The sequence below is a fragment of the Myodes glareolus genome, chromosome X, assembly GCF_982192425.1.
Source record: "Myodes glareolus chromosome X, mMyoGla1.1, whole genome shotgun sequence".
Lineage (NCBI taxonomy): Eukaryota > Metazoa > Chordata > Mammalia > Rodentia > Cricetidae > Myodes > Myodes glareolus.
In genome coordinates, this window is record NC_142053.1 from 107945376 (window position 1) to 107970791 (window position 25416).

The following is a 25416-nucleotide window of genomic DNA, read 5'->3' on the forward strand; positions in this document are numbered from 1 at the left end:
GAGAGAGAGAGAGAGAGAGAGAGACTTTATTAGTACATGTTTGCACACTGAATTTCTAGAAAGGAACCCTATATAATGCCTGTCTTCACAGAGGTCAACTTGGAAACTCACAACTTAACCAAACTTAAAATATCTCTAGCAAAAGTACTAAAGTTGGTCAAAATGGATGAGGACACATTCTGTGAACTCCCATATTGCCTTGGCTCATGATCTCCCTATTTTTCTACAAATTTCCAAACCAGAGTTCAGATGTTGATTCTCTCAAAGCTTCTTGAGGAGTGATCCTACTGTTATGAGCTCTTTAGGGGTAATGGATGTATGCTTTTGATAGTATATTTCCTAATTTATGGATACTGTATATAGTTTATTATTCTCATCTTTATAATAACCTTTTGAGAAAAGATGCCCACATGACTGTCTGAATGACTGGCTCAGTTGATTATTGTGGAATAATTTGGCAACAATACTAAAAATGTTTCGAGACATTTTAAAATAAGAGAATGATACAGTTGATTACTTAGTAATGTTGTCGATGAGTCATTGTCCTGGAAAGATTTGAATAATGGAAAGCCTGAAGCCAGGTTACAGAGCGGAGAGAGTGAGGAGGCTGCGTCTGGCTCCCGCTCTCACAGCCATTGCAGTACATTGAGCTCCATAGAGACAGCGCCGGGGCAAGCGAGAGCCGGACGGGCACTGGGCGACTCTGTGCCTCGCGGACGAAAATCAACTAAACATGGGCAAAGGAGATCCTAAGAAGCCGAGAGGCAAAATGTCCTCGTATGCATTCTTTGTGCAAACTTGCCGGGAGGAACACAAGAAGAAGCACCCGGATGCTTCTGTCAACTTCTCAGAGTTCTCCAAGAAGTGCTCAGAAAGGTGGAAGACCATGTCTGCTAAAGAAAAGGGGAAATTTGAAGACATGGCCAAGGCTGACAAGGCTCGTTATGAAAGAGAAATGAAAACCTACATCCCCCCCAAAGGGGAGACCAAAAAGAAGTTCAAGGACCCCAATGCACCCAAGAGGCCCCCTTCGGCCTTCTTCTTGTTCTGTTCTGAGTATCGTCCCAAAATCAAAGGAGAACACCCTGGCTTATCCATTGGTGATGTTGCAAAGAAACTGGGAGAGATGTGGAACAACACTGCTGCAGATGACAAGCAGCCCTACGAAAAGAAGGCTGCCAAGCTGAAGGAGAAGTACGAAAAGGATATTGCTGCCTACAGAGCTAAAGGAAAACCCGATGCAGCGAAAAAGGGGGTGGTCAAGGCGGAAAAGAGCAAGAAAAAGAAGGAAGAGGAAGATGATGAGGAGGATGAAGAGGATGAAGAGGAGGAGGAAGAAGAGGAAGATGAAGATGAGGAAGAAGATGATGATGATGAATAAGTTGGTTCTAGCGCAGTTTTTTTTCTTGTCTATAAAGCATTTAACCCCCCTGTACACAACTCACTCCTTTTAAAGAAAAAAATTGAAATGTAAGGCTGTGTAAGATTTGTTTTTAAACTGTACAGTGTCTTTTTTTGTATAGTTAACACACTACCGAATGTGTCTTTAGATAGCCCTGTCCTGGTGGTATTTTCAATAGCCACTAACCTTGCCTGGTACAGTCTGGGGGTTGTAAATTGGCATGGAAATTTAAAGCAGGTTCTTGTTGGTGCACAGCACAAATTAGTTATATATGGGGACGGTAGTTTTTTTGGTTTTTTTTTTTTTGGTTTGTTTTTGGTTTTTTTTCATCTTCAGTTGTCTCTGATGCAGCTTATACGAAGATAATTGTTGTTCTGTTAACTGAATACCACTCTGTAATTGCAAAAAAAATTGCAGCTGTTTTGTTGACATTCTGAATGCTTCTAAGTAAATACAATTTTTTTATTAGAAAAAAAAAGAAAGCCTGAAGCCAAAGAGATTATTTTATATTCTTCCTAAGGATACACAAAACATAATACCAGAATAGTGGCAATGTTGATGAGAATCTAAAGAATAAAAGGGACAATCATTTCAGAGAAATAGTACGACTTTAAAGGAGAAGCAAAAACATCACAGAGTATTGTAAAGTTAAGAGGACTCTTAAGTTTAGAGTGAAAGGGTTAATAGATATGGTTGTCCCATCATATGCAAATGGACATATGGATATCAGTCAAAAATGTTCTGGTATACTGAGGTTATTATTCTTCTTGCAACTTTCTTCACTTGAAAATAAAATTCCAAGGACTTTTTACCTAAAATTGAGCTCAACATTCACAGGAGGTAGACTGAATCACCTTTGGATAAATAGTACATGTAAAAAGGATGAATGAAGTAATAAAGTATGAGTGAAAGAAGCTAAGACTCACAGTTCATATAACTTGGATCCGAAGATGATCTGTGTGAAGACTCACATGACATTATTCACCTCTTCACATTGAAAGAAAAACTGCTAACATATTCAGAAGTGCTCCTTAAGATGGAATCATTTTTACAAAAGTTGTTATACTGTTGTAGTGTCCATTATCAATACAAAATAATGATTTACAATGCAGAGTCCTAGTCACTAATTTTAAGTAAATGATTAGTGAGTATCTGAAACATTTTTTTAGACCCTAGGGATATAGTGGCTGGTGAAGGAAAGGCTTCAACTTCAACTTCATGGACTGGAGTATGCATTCTAATAGGAGGGATAATAAGGAATGAATCTGTGATGTGTTATGTAGCTATGTGTGCAATGAAGAAAACTCAGGCACCCTAATGGGACTGGAGGCAACTAAAGTGCTATTTTCAATCAAATGAACGATCATTTAGTAGAAATAAGAAAGAGGTTAGGAAGCTGGTCATACCAGAGACCTGAAGATCATTTTACACAAAACGATCCCAGCAGATGCAAGGGACAGTTTGGCTCACTAGGGAAGTGTGTGAGAGGCCAGGTGGCTACAACAGAATGAATGACATGAAGAGGAAAGGAAGTTAAGAAGAAACAATACCATTCAGGGTTTTGTAAGCCATGGAATAAACAAGGTTTTTTTTTCTAAATATGATTTTTTTAAAAAAAAAGTATTAGAAGATTTTGAGCACTTGAGTCAGAGAAATTCAGCCACTTGTCATTACTCTAGCTATATAAAAGTATACAAATTTAGTTTTATAGTCCCTGCAATATTGGAAGGTAAGCTAGAGAGGTTCAAAAATAAGTGTTAAATAAGTCAACTTGCTGTGTTTGGCTCATAGAGGCATTAAGGTACAGTTGGTGTTCACATTTCTGTTAAGATGAGAGTACCTAAGGAAAGAATCGGGATAGTGGATGAATGGCCCCTGAAACATCACAATATTTGGATGTCCAGTAAGGAGATTTAAAAAGATCAATTATTAAACGGAGGTAGAAAAATAATGTGTCCTAGAAGTCAAACCAGAATGTGTTCTAGGGATTTGTTGACCAATTTTATTGGATGGTGGTTCTAGGTTAATTGAGAACACAAAACTAACTACTAACCAATGAATTTGTGAGCAGAAAGAGCTCACTGAAATTGTTAGAATGGGCACAGGAAACTTCAGAAGTGGGTAAAGTAGAGACCATAAACTTAAAAGGGATAAAGATTAAAGTCTGGAGAGTAGGAAATGAGAATAAAGAAAGCCCTTTTCTCAAATGTGATATGATTGTCAGATGTCCGTCACTGTAACAAGGATACCTGAGAAAAATCAACTACAAGAGTAAAAATTTACTTTGATGTATGATTTCAGAGATTTCATCCAAGAATCTCTTGCCTTCATTTTTTTCTGGGTTTATACTAAGGTATTAAATAGTGAAGAAGACACAATGACCCAGAGGAAATGAGAAAAAGGAACAGAAAGATCTTCAATATATCTTCAAAATATCCCCAGTGCCTTATTTCCTCTCATTAGGCCCCACCTCCTAAATTTCGAACATCAATTAGCCATTAAACTAGAATATATGAGTGCTTTAATTTATAGATGAAGTCACAACCATCATGATGCAATCATTTCCCAAAAGCCCCATTCTAAAGATTGCTGTATTTGGATCAAACCCACAAAAGGGAGGAATTTAAAAATTAATATGTGAAAATTTATCATTAAGAGAAAGGCATAACAAAGCCACATTTTCAATCAACCTAAGATGTATTTTTTTAAATTCTTTCTTTCACAGAAGTTGGTTGGTTTCCTGATCTTTGCAAATATTGTGGTTTTAAACATTGGCTCCAATCATTTGAAAGGTCCTCATGGGAGTACCAAGGATTTCTGGTTATCAGCTCATTGACCTCTCAACTACACAGAGATAATCATCCTTTTGCAACTAAGATCCCTGATCCTATTCAAGCTTCTCCTGCAGCAGGCCTCATTTAGCTTTGTTTATCTTGATAAACAAGTTTCATCAGAAAGTACACTCTGTTATTCATAGATAACTATAGAAAGTGCTAGAATATGAACTTACTTTAATAACATCTATTGCATCACCTGCTGAGGCACAACTGCAATGAAAGCAGAATGATTAACTACTTCTATTCGCCTCTCCCTGCTCTACCTAAAGGGGATGTATTTGGAGGATTACATGATTTAGTCACATTTAATTACATTTTTATTTCCATGATATTTGACAATTTATGTAGAATAAATTCTTTAAGTTTTCCATCAGGCACTTCTATCTTTTCAGGAAATATTTTTAGTTACGATATCCAGCCTATAGAAATTAGGTTTATTGCTGCAATATAACAGGGAAGATTTTAAAACTTGACAGCAGTTCAGCAATTTAAGGAGTATTCACTTATGTTTTTAAATATCGAATGAATCAACAGAGTTATTTGAGCTGTTTCTCTCAATTTTTTGGGTAGAAACCCTGTATCAAATACATGTCTTGCAAATCTCTCTTTTCTAAGTTGTATTTCACTTCATTGATGATTATCTTTGCTGTGCAGAAGCTATATAGTTGGATTACTACGCCATCATTATTTTTGTTTGAGTTGTTTATGCTTCTGCTATCATAACTGAAAATCATTACCAATCAAATTAAAAGAGTTTTCCCTTATGTTTCCTAGGGTCTTATGATGCCATGCCTTGCATGTACATGAATTTTTTTTCATTATGGTAGAGTCAAATTTCATTCTTCCGTATGTGGAAATACAGATTTTCCACCACCATGTTTTGACAAGACTATCCATTCTCCTTTATAGTCTATTCTTGGACAGTTTTGTCAAGTATGAGTTGATCATCATGGGTTTATTTTTTCTCTCTCAAACTTTATTTTATTGGTATATATATAATTTATAACATAATCATACTATTTTGACTCTAGTTTTGTAATATATTTAAGTTAAGATGTTTGATTCCTGTAGCTTAGTACTTTCTCAAGATTGCTTTGAACTATTTGAGCTCTATTGTGGTTTCATAGGATTTTTTAAAATTTCTGTGAAAAGTGCCATTGGAATCTTGTAAGAGACTGCAGTAAATCTACAGATTACTTTGAGTAGTTACGTGCTTTTTTTGCAATATTAATTTTTCTGGTCTTTTAACAAAGGATATATTCTCTTTTTGCTTTCAATTTCCTTTTAATTTTTTTTAGTTTTTTTTAGTTCTTGGTATACATTTTTTCTTGAGCACATTTTTTGTTTCTATATATTTCATAATTTTATAGTATTATAAGTTGGATTTTCAAATTTTCATTCTTAGAGTGCTGGCATTCAAACTCATTGTCTTGCATATGTTTAACATGTAGTATATTACTAAAGTACATCCCTGGATATGTTTTATTCTACTTTCAGATTGTTATGTATAGAAATTCAGTGTGTATATGAATGTCGCTTTTGTATTCAGCAGTTTTACCATAATTGTTTATGTTAAGAATTTTGGGTATAAAATCTTTAAGGTTTTTTTATATATATAATAATTTCACCTGTAAACACACTATTTAATTTCTTCCTTTATGATCTTATAATCTGGACATTTTTATTCTCTCTCTCTCTCTCTCTCTCTCTCACACACACACACACACACACACACACACACACACACACACACACACATTCTGTCTAGGATTTTAACTAATATGTTGAAGAGATATTGGCAGTAGGTTTTGTTTCCATCCTCAGATGTCTTAGGTAAAAGGTGGGCTGGTCATACAGAGCTTTTACTATTTTGAAGTATACTATCTCTATACTGTTTGCTGAGTTTTATGATGAAAGAATAATTTATTTTTAATATTTTTTCTTTATATATTGAGATGCTTTATGAATTTTATGCTTTATCCTATGAATGTAGTACATTTTCCTTATTAATTTGAATTTGTTGAATCTTCCTTTCATCCTTGAGAAATATCCCTCTTGATCATGATATATGCTGTATATGGTCATGTGTCATATACTGTCAAATTTTGGTTACTTTTATTTTGTGTATATTTTTAAATCCATTGCATGTGTTGAGGCTTACTTATGGCCCGGAATAAGGTATGTATGTATTGTTTCTTATAAGAATAAGGTATGTATGTATTGTTTCTTATACTCATTTACTATATAAGCATATAAACAACTTATTTTTATTTTTATTGATTCTTTGTGGATTGAACATCATGTTTTCCTTTCCCAGTTATCTCCCTCTCCCCTCTCATTCACCCTCTGCCCTTGCCAAACCTCCCAAACAAAATCAAATTTTAAAGAAAAGCCAAAAACAAAACAAAACAAATAATCAAAGCAAAAGAAAGAGACAGACAGACAAAAGTGACTTCTCATAGAAGTTGAAGTATGACCTGTTGAGTTGAGTCACACAATTTATCTGCAAGTCTATTCATCTTCACTTGCAAGTGTTCATTGTCAGAACCGAATAAAACACCCAGATATCAATCCCCACATCTTTGAACACCTGATTTTTGACAAAGAAACAAAAAATATCAAATGAAAAAAAAGAAAGCATATTTAACAAGTGATGCTGGCATAACTGGATATAAACTTGTAGAAGAATGAAAATAGACACATATCTATCACCATCCATAAAACTCAAGTTCAAATGGATCAAAGACCTCAACATAAATCCAGCCACACTGAACCTTATAGAAGAGAAAGTGGGAAGTACACTTGAACACATTGGCACTGGAGATCACTTCCTAAATATAACCCCAGCAGAACAGACACTGAGAGAAACAATTAATAAATGGGACCTCCTGAAACTGAAAAGCTTCACTAACCCCACATCAGACAGAGGTCTGATCTCCAAAATATACAAAGGACTCAAGAAATTGGTTATCAAAAGAACAAATAATCCAATAAAAAATGGAGTGCAGACCTAAACAGAGAACTCTCAACAGAGGAATATAAAATGGCTGAAAGATACTTAAGGAAATGTTCAACATCCTTAGTCATCAGAGAAATGAAAATTAAAATAACTTTGAGATTCGATCTTACACCTGTAAGAATGGTCAAGATCAAAAACACGGATGACAACTTATGCTGAAGAGGTTGTAGGGAAAAGGGAACACTTCTGCATTGTTGGTGGGAATGCAAGCTGGTACAATCCCTTTGGATGTCAGTGTGGTGATTTCTCAGAAAATTAACCAACAACCTACCTAAAGACCCAGTAATACCACTTTTGGGTATATATCCAAAGGATGCTCAATTGTGCCACAAGGACATTTGCTCAACTATGTTCATAGCAGCTTTGCTTGTCATAGCCAGAACCTGGAAACAACCTAAATGCCCCTCGATCCAAGAATGGATAAGGAAAATGTGGTATATTTACACAATTGAGTACTACACAGCAGAAAAAAAACAATGATATCTTGAATTTCCCAGGAAAATGGATGGAGCTAGAAAACATTATTTTGAGTGAGGTAACCCAGACACAGAAAGACAATTATCACATGCACTCATTCATAGGTGGTTTTAAAAAATAAATCAAAGAAAATCAGCCTATAAACCATAATCCCAGAGAACTTAGACAACAATGCAAACACTAAGAGAGACTTACATAGATCTAATCTACATGGGAAATAAAAGGTAGAAAAATCCAAGATCTCCTGAGTAAATTGGGAGCAAGGGGACCTTGGAGGAGGATTGAAGGGAGGAGGTGAGAGGCAGGGAGGGGAACAGTGAAAAAGGTAAAGCTCAATAAAAATCAATAAAATTTTTTTAAAAAAGATAAAAAAAAGTGTTTATTGTCACAAGTCATCGGTATAGCTCAAGGCTTCTGTTGTGTCCCTAAAGTGGGATCTCACTGGGGCTCCTCATGGATTTCTTGTTGTTGTTCTGTGTCCTGGAGATCCTACTGTTTTGGTTCTGTAGGTTTGTCTCCTTCAGCTGCTTCAACAATTTATAGATAAGGTGGATTTTGGGATTTGCCAACTCATAGCACTGGTTCTGGGTTTGGGTGGTAGTTGGGTTAGTTGACTTACCAGATTTGCCTCATTATTAATATCCAGGTGAGTTCTCCAGCACTACCTCAACTAGCTTACTCAATGGATCCTGCATCAAGGAGCAGTTCTGCTTTCAGATCCTTAAATCCCAGGTCATCCACACACAAAATACCAGGACTACTGTTTCCCAGGCAAGGTGCAGGATCCTCTTTCCCAACTGTTTTAGAGGGCATACAAGGGAGGGGGTCAGCTCTCCTGCTCTCTGGACTGACTAGTCTGTGCTCCTCTGGATAACAGGGTCATTTCTAGTGTGCTTCCCAGATGGGGTGCAGGGTAAGCTTTCTTGTGTGCTGCAGTTGATGGGGGATAATTCTCCAACTCTTGTGACTCCAGGGCCAGCTCTCTCACCTGTTGATTTCATGGGCTATGACTTCGTCATGAGCTTTGTAGCATACGTAGTACAGGCATCATATAACATTGCTAAGGTCAGAGTGAAGGTGACTTCTAAAATATACATGATTCTGACAAGAAAAAGAGATGAAAACCAATCAGACAGTGTAAAGATAGGATCTTAATTCTCTTCCTTTGACAAAAGCTAGATGGGTTCTGATTGTGTCCTATCCAAAGGCCAGAAATTCTAGAAGTGTTTGGTGGCTCTACTTGATAGTTTGATTTTACCCACATAATCTGTAACATGATGGGCTGGCTTGTTGGGGTTTTCTGTCCTGCCCAGTTCCCACAGCTGTTTAACCCCAAAGAAAATCACACAGAGGTCTCCATAAGTTATAAGCTGATTGGCCCATTAGCTCAGGCTTCTTATTAGCTCTTATGACTTATATTAACCTATTATTCTGATCTATTTTAGTCATATGGCTCGGTACCTTTTTTCAGCTGGCAGGTCACATCCTGCTTCCTTAGTGATCTGTACAGGACTGGGAGGAATGGGTTTCCTCCTTCACAGAATTCTCCTGTTCTCATTGCATCACCTCTACTTCCTGTCTGGTTTTCTTGCCTATACTTCCTGCCTGGCCAATCAGCATTTATTTAAAGCATGATTGACAGAATACAGACAATTCTCCCACACCAATAATCTTAGTAGCAATGTTATTAATCTTTAAACTCAACTGCTATTTTAATTTTATCCTCTCAATCACTGTTGGTTCCCACTTGAATAGTCTTGCTATAATCTAATTCTATTTAGATTCCCTTGATTATCTTCTAAGGTCAGAAATCAGAAAGTGTAGAGATTCTAAATTATTCTATGCTTCAATTTTAGTCCTTTTCCTAAGTGATTTCAGAGCCCCAGATCTGGAGAAGAAAGATTATATACCTAGACAAACATCATCTGGTCGGGATTTCATTGAAGATGGACACCTCTGTCATACATTCTAGGTTATCAGAGAAGCAGAAAGTATATGATGGAGTCCATCCTCAATGATTCTCCTACTTCTCTGGTAACCTAGAGAGGGATTAATCACAATTTCCTCTTTAATATTTTGATTACCATATAAAAACATGGAGATTTCAAGGCCCACTCAGGGAACACTTTTCCTCCTAGTCAAGAAAATAGAGTCTAAGTTCTACCACTGGCCCTAAATAGAAATATAACATTCTGATATGCTCCAAAGAGTAAAATATTAATACTATTGTCTCCTCCCTTAAGATTAATCCAGTTAGACTTGTCAACTGTCTAGTTAGGAGATCACCCCACAAAGAAACTGATTAAACCAAAGACATGCTAAGAAGAGGAGAGGAATAATTATCCACTAAATGAGTTCTAACTTTAAAAAAATTACAAATTTTAATTTTTCTTTCTTATCTTTTTTTTTCATTTTGGATATTGGAACATAAGTTCCTTGACACTCTGAGCTATCCTCACTCATTCTCTTATGCCCTTATCCCCTGACATGCAGCTGCTTGTTGATCTCCATTGCTGAATCTATCAGCTGTCTTAGTCCCTAACTCAAATGAATGATTTTCTCCCTTCTTCCCTATCTCCCTGGTTTCTAACAGCTATGGGGATTTATAGTTTGCCTGTTTTGGTTTTCTCTCAAACTCTGCTAAAATGGTCCTGGAATTTCCTTCCGATTATGTTTCTAATTTCTTTTACTAATAAAACTAAGAATCCAAAAAGTAATCCCAAAAGTTTCAGAACTTTTAAATAAGAGCCTTTGGTTTTAATATTATCCTTGTGATCCAGAATATGTTATATAGCTTTTAGATGATCAACAACACAAAAGCACATACATTTAAAGACATTCCTGGGAGATGTAGCAATTTGAATGAAAACAACCCCTATAGTCTGATAGGGAGTAGCACTAGTAGATGTTGTCTTATTGGGGTGATTGCGGACTTTTTGGAGGAAGTGTGAGAGTGGGGGTGAGGTTTGAGGTTTCAGAAGCTCAAGCCATGAACAGCGCCTAACCCTTTTTCTCTTCTTGTTGTGTGCCAATCCAGATGTCAAACTCTCAGCCCCCCTTTTCAGAATCAAGTCTGCCTGCATGCTACTACGCTTCCTGCCATGATGACAATGGACTAGAACTCTGAATCTTTAAGCCAGCCCCATTTAAATGTTTTCTAAGAGTTTGCCATGATCATGGTGTCTCTTCAAAGCAATAGAAACCTTAACTAGGATAAGAGAACTTAAAGGCTTTAATAAATATTTTCAAGGATCATAAGGTTTATGATTTCTATTCTAAAAAATGAACAATGATCAATTTATAATATAGAAGTGCTGATTTTTCTATGATTATAGCTGTTTTCTCAGCAAAGGTGTCCTTTGAAATGCTATACTAGCCGTCAGGCAAGCTTAGTTGGCACTTTGTGTGTGGGTGTGAGCATGGGGATTTTTATCCGAACTGTCAAAAGTACTTTTCCAGGTTTTCTGTGATGATTACCAAAGATTTCATGGAAATCCTTGAGAGCACAGCAAATATCAGTCCTGTTTATATCAGGACTCTCTTGCTTATAGCAATTCCATAATTGTTTGTTGAAATTTATTATTAAAACAAAAGAAGTTGGCAATTATAGAAGAATTTTAACTAATAATATTCTGATTATTTTGTAATGAACAAGAGGCTCATTTAAATGCCCTTATAGTTATAAACATTAGCTCTGGCTTAATACTGATCTTTATAAAAATTATTTAGTAGCTGGGCCATGTTAGCACCTGCCTTTAAGCCCAGCACTTAAGCCCAGCAGAAGCAAGCAGATCACTGTGAGTTCAAGGCCAGCCTGGTCTACAAAGTCCATTCCAGCACAGGCTCCAAAAAGCTACACAGAGAAACCCTGTCTTGAAAAATAAAACAAAATTATTTAGTAAAAATGAACCATCAAAGGGTCTTTATTCTACCAAAAGGAGGAAGCTCCTCACAAATAGTTGTTAGGAGTTATATCAATATATTTAATAGACATTGTGAAGGTCAAACAAATCTTAATGCAGTAGGCAGGCAAAAAATAGAAAGAAAATTGGCAAAATTGTGAAATAACTTAAATATTTTAGTCATAAAAATTTGGGGAGCCAAGAATCCCAAAGGAAACTGCTTACATATCAAAAATGTTGATGTCAAAACTATTCTATACATTTTCAACTTCTACTTGCCCAGAATTGAAGAACTTCACTTTATTTCAACAACATAATTGAGAAATTCTTTTAATAATGAGGACTACAACTGCTAGTAAAATCATAGATAACTTGGTTGACTCCATCTCGATGAAGTTTGAGCCAAGAGTTTGACTTGGACGTCTTCAAGAAAAAGAATATTTAGCATGCTTTCTTTTTCCATTTTATATATTTTGCTTCTTTGTAAAAAAAATCAGGTGTTTGTAGGTTTGTGGATTAAAATACGGCTGAATCATGCCACAAGGACATGTACTCAACTACGTTCATAGAAGCATTGTTTGTCAGAGCCAGAACCTGGAAACAATCTAAATGTCCCTCAATCGAAGAATGGATAAGAAAAATATGGTACATTTACACGATGGAGTGCTATGCTACACAGCAGAAAAAAAATAATGATATCTTGAAATTTACAGGCAAATGGATGTAGCTAGAAAACATCATATTGAGTGAGGTAACCCAGACACAGAAAGACAATTACTATATGTACTCACTCATACATGGTTTTTAAACATAAAGCAAAGAAAAACAGCCCACAAATCACAATCCCAGAGAACCTATACAACAACAAGGACCCTAAGAGATACATACATGGATCTAATCTACATGGGATGTAGTAAAAGACAAGATATCCTGAGTAAATTGGGAGCATGGGGACCATGGGAGAGGGTTGAAGGGGAGTGAGAGGATGGGAGGGGAGCAGAGAAAAATGTAATGTTCAATAAAATCACTTTAAAAAGCAAAATATTAAAAGTAACTCTTAACTGAGTGTTGATAGTGTGCTGCTTCTCCTCTTTACTCTGGGTTGACTTCATACTAAGTGAAAAAGTGATGTGGTTAGGCTTTGAATTTGAATAGCATGATCTGTTTGGATTTTTGCTAATAAAGAAAATATATTGTAAACTATATATACTGAGCACTAGTAAGATATAGAAGCCTCATTTTGGTGTAGGAGGTTCTTATGTTCATGTGTTGCTTATAATAATGGCACAGCTTAAGTTTTAGACTGGGAAGGCAAACAGGTGTTACCGAATTACCCCTAGTAATGGTGCAACTTAAGTTTTTAAGAAACACTTAGCATTTTAAGAAGTGCTCCTGGACTGTAAAGTATTACAGATTCACAATAGGATAGATTCAGCCATAAATGACCTCTAAATGGGTCACAGTGTTGTATGGGTGTACATAGACTTGGGAGAGAGAAGAAAATGAGTATAGAGAGTCATAAAATAAATTTAATGCTTAAAATAGAGTAGAGTCTTTAAAGAGACAGAGTATAGATAGTCATAGATTAAAAAAATAAAGAAAGGAGAAGTTATATCCAGAGAGGTGAGTGGGTGCTTGCCTGGACTCTCTGTCCCAGAAGAAAGCACAACCCCTCCCTCCTCAGCTTCTGCAGCAGGGTCTTCGGTGTCCCACGGGACCCGTCCCTGCCCCCACTGCTGCCGCCCTTTTGTCTCCTGTGTCCTGTAAACACCAGGTAGCCCTGCTGCAGTGTTGAGGAGTTCTATACAGAGTCTCCTGGGTCCTGGAAATACCAGCTATCCCTGCTCCAGTGCTGAGGAGTTCTATCCAGAGAGTGCTGAGGAGTTTCATCCAGAGAGGAGGAGATGGGCAGGCGCCAATTCAAGAATTCCTCCAACAACCTGAAAGGCAACATGACATCTCCAGAATCCAGGGATCATGAAACTAGAAGAATTGAACACCCTACTCCAGAAAAAATAGAAGAAATTGACTCTAAACAGATCTTTATGAAAATAATAGAGGAACTTAAACAGGAGGTGAAAATCTGCCGTAAAGAAATGGAAGATAAGTATAACAAAGAGATTGAGGAAATGAGTAAAGAAATGGAAGAGAAATATACCAAAAGGTTTGAAAAAATGAGTAAATCCATAAATGAAATTCTGGGAAACCAAGAAAAAACAATCAAACAGGTAATGGAAACACTTCAAGATTTGAAAACTGAAATGGAGTCAATGAAGAAATCACAAGCCGAGGGCCGGCTGGCTATGGAAAATCTAGGTAAACGAACAGAGACTTCAGAAACAAGCATAACCAACAGAATACAAGAGATAGAAAAAAGAATCTCAGACTGTGAGGACAGCATAGAGAAATTAAACGCTCTGACCAAAGAAAACAGCAAATCCAACAAATTCTCATCACAAAACATTAAGGAAATGTGGGACACAATAAAAAAAACAAATCTAAGAATAATAGGGATTGAAGAAGGAGAAGAATTGCAGATCAAAGGTCCAGAAAATATATTCAACAAAATTATAGAAGAAAACTTCCCCAACCTAAAGAACGATATCCCTATGAAGGTTCAAGAAGCGTACAGAACACCGAATAGGCTGGATAAAAAAAAAAAAAATCCCCTCGCCATATAATAATCAAAACACAAAACATTCAGATTAAAGAGAGAATATTAAGAGCTGTAAAGGAAAAAGATCAAGTAACTTATAAAGGTATACCTATCAGACTTACACCAGACTTCTTTATGGAAACCATGAAAGCCAAAAGGTCCTGGATAGAGGTACTGCAGAAACTAAGAGACCATGGATGCAAGCCCAGACTACTTTACCCAGCCAAGCAATCGTTCACTATCAATGGAGAAAACAAAATATTCCAGGATAAAAACAAATTTAAACAATATGTAGCTACAAATCCAGCCTTACAGAAAGCATTAAAAGGCAAATCACAACCCAAGGAATCCAACAATCCCAACACCGCCTACAATAACTCAGGCATCTAGGGACCCTTCACAAGCAGAACTCAAAGAAGGGAAAAACATACACTCCACTACCCCCCCCCCAAAAAAAAATAACCGGAGTCAACAACCACTGGTCATTAATATCACTTAATATCAATGGACTCAATTCACCTATAAAAAAGGCACAGACTTAGAGATTGGATATGAAAACAGGATCCAACATTCTGCTGTTTACAAGAAACACACCTCAACCACAAAGACAGACATCTACTCAGAGTAAAGGGCTGGGAAAAGGTTTTCCAAGCAAACGAACCTAAGAAACAAGCAGGTGTGGCCATTCTAATATCTAACAAAATTGACTTCAAACTAAAATCTTTCAGAAGAGATAGAGATGGACATTTCATACTCATAACAGGAACAATTCATCAGGAGGAAGTCTCAATCCTGAATATCTATGCCCCTAATATAAAGGCACCCACTTATATAAAAGAAACACTTATAGAACTCAAGGCAGTCATCAAACCACACACACTAATAGTAGGAGACTTCAACACTCTCACCAATGGACATCTCTCACCAATGAGACAGATCAACATCTCTCACCAATGGACAGATCAATCAGACAGAAGCCCAACAGAGAAATAAGAGAATTATTGGAGGTATTGAATCAAATGGATGTAAAAGATATCTATAGAACATTCCACCCAAATAGGAAAGAATATACCTTCTTCTCTGCTGCCCATGGAACCTTCTCAAAAATTGACCACATACTTGGTAACAAAGCAAACTTCCACACATACAAAAAAATATTAGTAACCACCTGTGTCTTGTCAGATCACCATGGATTAAAGTTAGAATTCAACAACAATGCTACACCCAGGAAGCCAACAAACTCATGGAAGTTGAACTGTCAACTATTAAATCACCCCTGGGTCAAGGAAGAAATAAAGAAAGAAATTAAAGTCTTCCTTGAATTTAATGAAAATAAAGACACAACATATTCAAACCTATGGGACACTATGAAAGCAGTGCTAAGAGGAAAGTTCATAGCACTAAGTGCCCAATTAAAGAAAACGGAGAAAGCACACATTGGAGACTTAACAGGACACTTGAAAGCACTAGAAAAAAAGAAGCTGATTCACCCAGGAGGAATAGAAGACTGGAAATAATCAAACTGAGGGCTGAAATCAACAAAATAGAAACACAGAAAACAATCCAAAGAATCAATGAAACAAAAAGCTGGTTCTTGGAGAAAATCAACAAGATCGACAAACCCCTATCCAAACTAATCAAACGGCAGAGAGAGAACATTCAAATTAATAAGATCAGAAATGAAAAGGGGGACATAACCATAGACACAGAGGAAATTCAGAGAAACATCAGATCTTACTATGAAAGCTTATATGCCCCAAAGTTGGAAAATGTAAAAGAAATGGACATTTTTTTAGATAAGTACCATATACCAAAGTTGAACCAAGAACAGGTGAACAATATAAATAGACCTGTTAGTTGCAAAGAATTAGAAGCTGTTATCAAAAATCTCCCTCCCAAAAAAAGCCCAGGACCAGATGGTTTCAATGCAGAATTCTACCAGAACATCCAGGAAGAGCTAATACCTATACTCCTTAATGTATTCCACAATATAGAAACAGAAGAATCATTGCCAAACTCCTTTTATGAAGCTACAGTTACCTTGATACCAAAACCACACAAAGACACAACCAAGAAAGAGAATTACAGGCCAATCTCACTCATGAACATCGACGCAAAAATTCTCAATAAAGTACTGGCAAACCGAATCCAAGAACACATTAGAAAAATTACCCATTATGATCAAGTAGGCTTCATCCCAGAGATGCAGGGCTGGTTCAACATACACAAATCTATCAATGTAATCCATCATATAAATTAACTGAAAGAAAAAAACCATATGATCATTTCATTGGATGCTGAAAAAGCATTTGACAAAATTCAACACCCACTTATGATAAAGGTGTTGGAGAGACTGGGGATACAAGGATCATACCTAAATATAATAAAAGCAATATACAGCAAGCCGACAGCTAACATCCAATTGAATGGAGAGAAACTCAAAGCCTTTCCACTAAAATCAGGAACACGACAAGGCTGTCCACTCCCTCCATACCTCTTCAATATAGTGCTTGAAGTTCTAGCAATAGCAATAAGACAACATAAGGGGATCAAGGGGATTTGAATTGGAAAGGATGAAATTAAACTTTCGTTATTTGCTGATGATATGATAGTGTACATAAGCGATCCCAAAAACTCTACCAAAGAACTCCTACAGATGATAAACACCTTTAGTAATGTGGCAGGATACAAGATCAACTCCAAAAAATCTGTGGCCCTCCTATACACAAAGGATAAAGAAGCTGAGAGAGAAATCAGAGAAACATCACCTTTCACGGTAGCCACAAATAGCATAAAATATCTTGGGGTTACTCTAACCAAGAAAGTGAAAGACCTATTTGACAAGAACTTTAAGTCTTTGAAGAAAGAAATTGAGGAGGATACCAGAAAATGGAAAGATCTCCCCTGCTCTTGGATTGGGAGAATCAACAGAGTAAAAATGGCAATTCTACCAAAAGCAATCTATAGATTCAATGCAATCCCCATCAAAATCCCATCAAACTTCTTCACAGACCTTGAGAGAACAATAATCAAGTTTATATGGAAAAACAAAAAACCCAGGATAGCCAAAACAATCTTATACAATAAAGGAACTTCTGGAGGCATTACCATCCCTGACTTCAAACTCTATTACAGAGCTACAGTATTGAAAACAGCTTGGTATTGGCATAAGAACAGAGAAGTCGACCTATGGAATCGAATAGAAGACCCGGATATTAACTCACAAACCTATGAACACCTAATTTTCGACAAGGGATCTAAAGGTATACAATGGAAGAAGAAAAGCATCTTCAACAAATGGTGCTGGCATACCTGGATGTCAACCTATAGAAGAATGAAAGTAGATCCATATCGATCACCATGCACAAAACTCAAGTCCAAATTGATTAAAGACATCGATATTAATCTGTCCACTTTGAACCTGATAGAAGAGAAAGTGGGAAGTAGTCTACAAGACAGGCACAGGAGGCCACTTCCTAAGTAGGACACCAGTAGCATAGACAATAAGAGAAACAATGAATAAATGGGATCTACTGAAACTGAGAAGCTTCTGTAAAGCAAAGGACACTGTCAGTAAGACAAAAAGGCTGCCTTCTGACTGGGAGAAGATCTTCACCAATCCCTCATCACACAAAGGTCTGATCTCCAAAATATACAAAGAACTCAAGAAACTAGACACTAAAACTCTAATTAACCCAATTAAAAAATGGGGTACTGAACTGAACAGAGAATTCACAACAGATGAACTTCGAATGGCCAGAAGACACTTAAGGTCATGCTCAACCTCCTTAGCGATCAGGGAAATGCAAATCAAAACCACCTTGAGATACCATCTTACACCTGTCAGAATAGCTAAAGTCAAAAACACCAATGATAGCCTATGCTGGAGAGGATGTGGAGTGAGGGGAACACTCATCCATTGTTGGTGGGAATGCAAACTTGTGCAGCCACTGTGGAAATCAGTGTGGTGCTTTCTCAGGAAACTGGGAGTCAACCTCCCTCAGGACCCAGCAATTCTACTTTTGGGAACATACCCAAGAGATGCCCTATCATACTACAAAAGTATTTGTTCAACTATGTTCATAGCTGCACTATTTGTAATAGCCAGAACATGGAAACAACCTAGGTGCCCCTCAATAGAAGAATGGTTAAAGAAGGTGTGGAACATATATACATTAGAGTTTTACTCAGCGGTAAAAAACAATGACATCTTGAATTTTGCATGCAAATGGATGGAAATAGAAAACACTTTACTGAGTGAGGTAAGCCAGACCCAAAAAGAGGAATATGGTATGTACTCACTCATAAGTGGATTCTAGCCATAGTTAAAGGTCTTTGAGTCTATAATTTGTGATCCTAGAGAAGCTAAATAAGAAGGTGAACCTGAAGAAAATCATATAGTTATCCTCCTGGATAGTGGAACTAGGCAAGATTGCCAGGCAAACTCGGGTGCATGGGGTTGGGGAGGTGGAAGTAAGGGAAGATGGTCAGGGAGCCGGGGGTGGGGGGTATTGGGGAAGGCTTGGGGGAATGGGAGGGGGGAGGGAGGAAGGATGGTTGGGGGAGCAGGGAGGTTTATATCTCAGCTAAGGGAGTCATTTTAGGGTTTGCAAGAGACTTGATTCTGGAGGGGTTCCCAGTAAAAATTGAATAAAAAGATTTAAAAAAAATTAAAAAAAATAATAAAAAAAAGAAAAGAAAACGCTTTACTGAGTCAGGTAAGCCAGACCCAAAAAGAGGAATATGGTATGTATTCACTCATAAATGGATTCTAGCCATAATTAAAGGTCTTTGAGCCTATTATTCGTGATCCTAGAGAAGGTGGATAGGAGGGTGAACCTGAAGAAAATTCAGGTAGTTTTCCTCCTGGAGATTGGAAATAGACAAGTGTCCCAGGTAACCTCGGGTGCATGGGGGGGTAGGAGGGTTGTTGGATGGGGAGAGGGTTAGAGAGAAGGGAGCAGGGGAGGAATGGGGAATGCTCGGGGGACTGGGAGCGGGGGAGGGAGGAAGGATAGATATGGGATCAGGGAAGAATATTTCTCAACTAAGGGAGTCAGTTTAGGGTTTACTAGAGACTTGATTATAAATGGGATCCCAGGTCCAAGGAGAGATCCCCAGATTGTTCTCTGGATAGAGGAGAGGGTGCCTGAACTGGCCTTGGCCCATAACCATACTGATGAATATTTTGCTTATCACCATAGATCCTTCATCTGGCGATGGATGGAGATGGAGACGGAGACCCACATTGGAACACTGGACTTAACTCCCTAGGTCCAAACGAGAAGCAGAAGGAAAGAGAACGTGAGCAAGGAACCAAGAACAGAGGGAACCTTCATCCGAAGATGGATGGCGATACAGATGGAGACCCCCATTGGAGCACCGGACTGAGTCCCCCAAGGTCCAAATGAGGAGCAGAAGGAGGAAGAACATGAAAAAGGAAATCAGGACCGCGAGGGGTGCGATCACCCACTGATACAACTCTAATGAGAGTTCACCAAGGCCAGTTGACTGGGATTGAGCGAGCATGTGATCCAGCCAGATTCTCTGAATGAGGCCAGATTCTCTGAAATTGGCTGGCCTGGAGTCTTTCTGAAAAGCCATTGACAATGACACTGGGACTTGTTTCCTCTGCATATACTGGATTTCTGGGATCCAGTCTGTTTGGATGCTCACCTTCCTGGACCTGGAGGGTGGGGGGAGGAGCTTGAACTACCCACAGGGCGGGAGACTCTGACTGCTCTTGGGGATGGAGAGGGAGGAGGGGAAGGAGTGGGGAGAGTGGGAGGGGGTTGGGAGGAGGGGCAGAAATGGAGACTTTTGTATTTTAATAAACTTTGAGAAAAAAAAAATAAGCTACATAAAAATGGAAAATTCATAAAGAGTCTGGATTATGTATATTGTGTTTTCTTTGAATTTTTTGACTGTGAAGCAGCTAAGTACAGAGAAACATCTCATTGTATGGGCTACTAAGTTGAACCAGCATATATGTTCTAAAGGTATCATGACTTCCATATTTGGGTCTAAGAATATGATGCTTTGTAAAGCAACATTCTTTTGTTTTCACAAAAGATGAGAATCTGTGGATTGCTTCTACACCAGTATGGTTTCATGGACCAAGGCCTCCTGAAAGGTTGCTGTGAACATTCTCGAAAAATTATTTCACCCTACTGGTGACTAAGATGAACTTAGCACACAGAATACACCATAAAAGACCTAATTAACAGTGCCCCCATATAACACAAAGCAGTTTGGAGAGAAAAAATTGTATCCATATTCCAAAATATTGTTTATAAATGTTCTTTTTCATTTAAAGGGGGATATGATATAGATATAAATAATTTGCATTGGTATTGATCTTGGTTTATTAATACAAATTTAAGTTCAATTTTGTTATATGTATATTTCTGCTCTTGATTAAGGTATTGTGATTGTATAGATCATTTAAAAATGTAATATATAATTATGAAATATAGGTTAATAGATAGTCATCTATAATAGTCAATATTGTAGTCATGTTAGTTAGATTTTCTAGATGTATAGAGTTTTATTTCAGTTAGATATGTATTCTTCAAATCTTTCAGAGTCCTTCAGAATATGATATTTAAACGTTTTAAAAATTTAGGACTTTTTATGACAATGAGAGGCATCTGCTCCTGGCAGCACCAATTACTTCAAGAGGAATATGGGCATCAAAGAGGCTCCTTAGCCATTTGGGCAAGAAACTGTTCTTGCCTAGACTGCTTCACTGGATATGCAGTACCCACAGAGAGATGACTGCTGAACTTGCCTAAAAGAAAGATGGTCCTTCGGGGTTCCTGCTTCATGATAGAGTCTATGAGACATTCAGCAGGATTCAGAAGAACATGACTGAACTGTCTTTAAAATCTCTTGCTTCGTGAAAAAGTTTGCTGGATACTATGGGCCTGTAGGCCGAAGATGGATGCTCCAATGGTACAGAAGAACTTTGAGTGACTGTCCAGGCAGCAAGATGTCTCTGTCAATTCTAGAGTTTTGGAAGTTGTTTTTAATGCACCTTCTGTTTACTTAGGTAATATTATATCCTTCTGGAGTCTTTGATGGAGTTGAAGAATTTATACTTATATTTATAGTTCTCCTTAGTTATTATAAAAGATAAAGTAAATATAAGTATTATAACTGTAATTCTTATTTGATACTTGCATTGTTATATGTCATTTTACTATGTTAAAGTTAAAGCATTCCTTTTTGTTTAAACAGAAAAAGGGAAATGGTGTAGGAAGTTCTTCTGTTCATGTGTTTCTTTCATTGGTTAATGAACAAAAAAAAACTTCTTTGGGCCTGATAAGGCAGAACTTAGGTAGACGGAGAAGACAGAACTGAATGCTGGGAAGAAGGGCAGAGTGAGGGAGTCCATGGATCTTCTGCCTGAGACAGACACTGGTTAGAATCTTGCTAGTAAGCCGCAGTCAGGTGGCAATACACAGATTAATAGAAATGGGTTAAATTAAGATGTAAAAATTAGCCAATGAGAAACTAGAGCTAATGGGCCAAGCAGTGTTTTAATTAATACAGTTTCTGTGTGGTTATTTCGGGTGTAAGCTAGCCGGGTTGCTGGGACAAACAAAGGGAACCCTCTCCTTGTAACATCATTTCATGGAGCTCTCTTCAGTAAATAGGACAGGTGTCAGGTCATCCATTATTATGATGCTTCCTACCCCATCTTGTAAATCAGGTGAAGGAATTACATGGAAAGCTTATAGGGCTGACATCACATTTTGACTAGCTATTTCCTTTATCTTATATTTTACCTAAATTTTAAAAACAGCAGCAATGACTACAACAGTACTTTCAAAGAATAAGTTATTAAAACCAGCCCTTTGGCAGAGATGTGACATAAAACTTCCTGTTTGCAGTCCCTACTTATTTCAAATTTGAGAAACGTATTTTCTTCTCTGCCTCAGTTTCTTGCTCTATATGAAATATATGTCTGAAGTAGAATGGAGGTTTGGTTGAATAAACAATAAGTGTGCACTGTATGCTTTAAAGAGTGAAAAGGAACAAGCCCGTGCTAGAGGCAGTCATAAGGAAAAATCTTAAGTTCCATGAGATATCAACCTGGACATGACTCTACCCTGTGCTTCCCGCTTTTGATTGTAATGTGGCCACTTACAATAAAAACAAAATTCAACTCCCCCAAATGAACTGTGCACCTGAGTGCTCTGGAAAGTGCTCTTTATTTCCTTTTTCTTCAAAAGCCTACAGCCTGTTGGCCAGGTAAAATAAGAGAACATGTGGTCTTCATTTATTTCTTTCGTGCTCACCGCCAAGACTAAGAGCAGGGTGAAGAGTGAAGATCTCTTGGCTGTCTCCTTTGCTTTCCTTTAATCTTACTCTATTTACTAAGAGCTAATAAAAATCTGAAGTGCTTAACTCTCAAGTGTTGCTTTTCTTCTGAGCATTAGTATTTGATTTGTTCCTTGGCTTAAGCCCCATCCCCCTTTTACTATCAAACATGCCATTGTTAACAAATATCCTTTGTAATGTTAGGTACATTCTCTCTCTGTCTCTCTCATTTCTTGTGTTTTTTAGATTTGTTCGCAATTTGTTTTCTTTTTAAATATTATTTGTTGTGTTTATTTTTTTACATGTATACAGTATATTTTGATTATATCTACCAACTACCACCACCATCCTCACTTCAGCTCACCTGGGACCCTCTAACCATAGTATCTCCCTCCCCACTTCATGTCTTCTTTCATTTTTATTATACAAGTAGTGCTTTCCATATGTATGTGGGTGTAGGGCTATGTACTGGAGAATGGATAACCTATCAGTGGCCACATCACCTCACTGCCATGCTATAATGATTTCCCCTTCCACAGTAACATTAATTGCTCACTCAGAGAGGGGCCTGGCTTCATGACCATCTTTCCTCTTCATTGTAGAATTTTGACTGCATTGATCTTGTGCAGGTCTTATGAGTTCATGAGTGTCAGGATGACATGTCATGTCTAGTAGACAGTGTTTCATACAATTCATCCTTTCCTTCTGGCTCTTAAATTCTTTCTGTCCATTCTTTCATGATATTCTTTGAATTCTGGAAGGGAGGGTAATATTGATGTCTCATTTGGGCCTGGTCACTTGCATTGACTCATTCTCAGTACTTTTGCCGGTTATGAGTCTTTGCATTAACTGTAGCTCACAAAAACAAACATCTATGACCAAGGATGAGAGCAGCAGCGCTCTTTCCCAATTATTTTGTCTCCCATCATTGCTTGAATTTTTTTTTATCTTTTGAAAGCTGATGGTCTTTTTCTCTGCGATTTAAATCATCGTTATTTTACAATACAATTATATTGGATTTATAAAAGCAAAATCATTTAATTATAAAAGTAATAATTTACAGTTTTGGAAAAGAGAAGAGATATCTCTGATCTTATTAACTAATAGCAACAGCTCTTTATTCTCCTTTAATATGTGTTACATATTCTATTCTGATAGTGTTCATAGAATTTCACTGAAACTATCTTTGGTACACATTATCCTAGAAACATGATTCCAAGTTCACCAACATACCTTTGTAATTATTAGATCTGACACTCCAGTCAGTGGCATTGACTCAGTTTACTTAATCATCTTATTGTCATTGTGGCATTTAGATAGGTAATATCTCCATGTAAGGCTCTGTTAACACTGACAGGAAATTGTAAAGCCATCGGATTTGTACAGAATTTACATGGAAAGACTAACAATTGATCTTTGAGTATGTTAATGACAAGTTGGAAAAAATACTTCTTTGGCATATAATCCAACTGAAAATAACTCTCTTCCTTCTTTTCCAGACACACCAAATAGTAGATTGAGGGAATGAGCAGGAATATAACTACAGTATCAGCATTCTTTTAAAGATATTAAGAATATTGCCATGCATAGTCATGAAATTTATTTGCTGCCATATATTCTCCATTATGCATCCTTGAAAGTATAATGTTTTATACACTAATTCTCCAGGTTAAGCTCATTAAATCTTTATCAAAACCTTTAGTTTTTATTCAAGATAAATGTTTTCCTATAAAATGTTTTATGACACCAGGGATCTTGCTGTGAGATTGGGTCTCTTGGTAATGTCACAAGCAACCTTCACAAAGTCTCACCAACATGACTGCTTAGACACACACTAACAATTAGTGAAAAAAGGAGGCCATGAATTGGAAAAAGAGCAAGAAGGGTTATCTGGGACATTTTGAAGGGAGGAAAGGTAAGAGGGGAATGTTGTCATTATAACCCGAAAAAAGTAAAAGACATAATTAAAAATGCGTAATGAAAGGCTTTTCAATGTATTTCTACAGTCTAATATCCATACAATATAGTGTTGTATTTGGAATCCTCTAAAACTTAAATTTCTATTTCTATTTTAAGAGGTTTTCTTTCCTGAGTAGACACTATAATGTTTGAAGAATCAAAGGTGAGTAAATCTGTGTGCCTCACTATTATCAATCTTAAAGTCTTTATTATAATTGTGGAACTGCAAAAAATACAGAAGCATGCTTTTAATCATTTCTGTGTTATCCACCTCACTGCCTCATTTAAAACACTGTTTCTTAGTCTGGATAGCAATATTCCTTCTGTTCAAGATTCTGGTAACTTTTTAGCAAGTCCTTGAATCTATCTATAGAAATCCTTGAGACTCTTCATGCAGTTGGCTTCAAGTCAAGCACATTTAACACTCAAGCCCTTTAATGATCTTTGAAAACGATTCTTTTTTTTCCTTATTCATTACTTTAGCAGATTTTCCCTTTTAACATATTTTTCTTCAATTTGTTTTCAATCATTAACATTCCTGTTTTAGCAAATGAATCCTTCTCTGGATATTTTTTGATAGCCCTTTATTCTAAAGTATTTTCTTTATTTTGTGTTTGGGTACTTGTCTCTCATGTAGAATATAGACATTTTTATCATATTTAGCCAACAAATGTAATAAATTTATTATTTTGCATTATTTCTACCTGTAAAATAAAGTTCTTTGCATCATCTGTCTCTTTTAATTTTTATTTTATTATATATATTATTATATTATATCACATCTTATTATATAATTACATGTTATATATTTACTGTATTATAACATATATTATTTATTT

At 36.8% G+C, this 25416-nt stretch overlaps 1 protein-coding gene across 1 annotated transcript; it reads left to right on the plus strand.

Moving 5' to 3' along the window:
• The first annotated feature begins 587 nt into the window (after positions 1-587).
• LOC148117446 (high mobility group protein B1-like) lies at positions 588-1474 on the plus strand. The gene has a single exon (XM_087902713.1). The coding sequence runs from the start codon at positions 734-736 to the stop codon at positions 1379-1381; it is 648 nt and encodes a 215-aa protein (XP_087758839.1). The 5' UTR covers positions 588-733; the 3' UTR covers positions 1382-1474.
• The last annotated feature ends 23942 nt before the right edge of the window (positions 1475-25416 follow it).

What these genes read in the sequence shown, in the direction of transcription:
- LOC148117446 (XM_087902713.1), top strand. Translation starts at nt 734, where the DNA reads ATGGGCAAAGGAGATCCTAAGAAGCCGAGAGGCAAAATGTCCTCGTAT.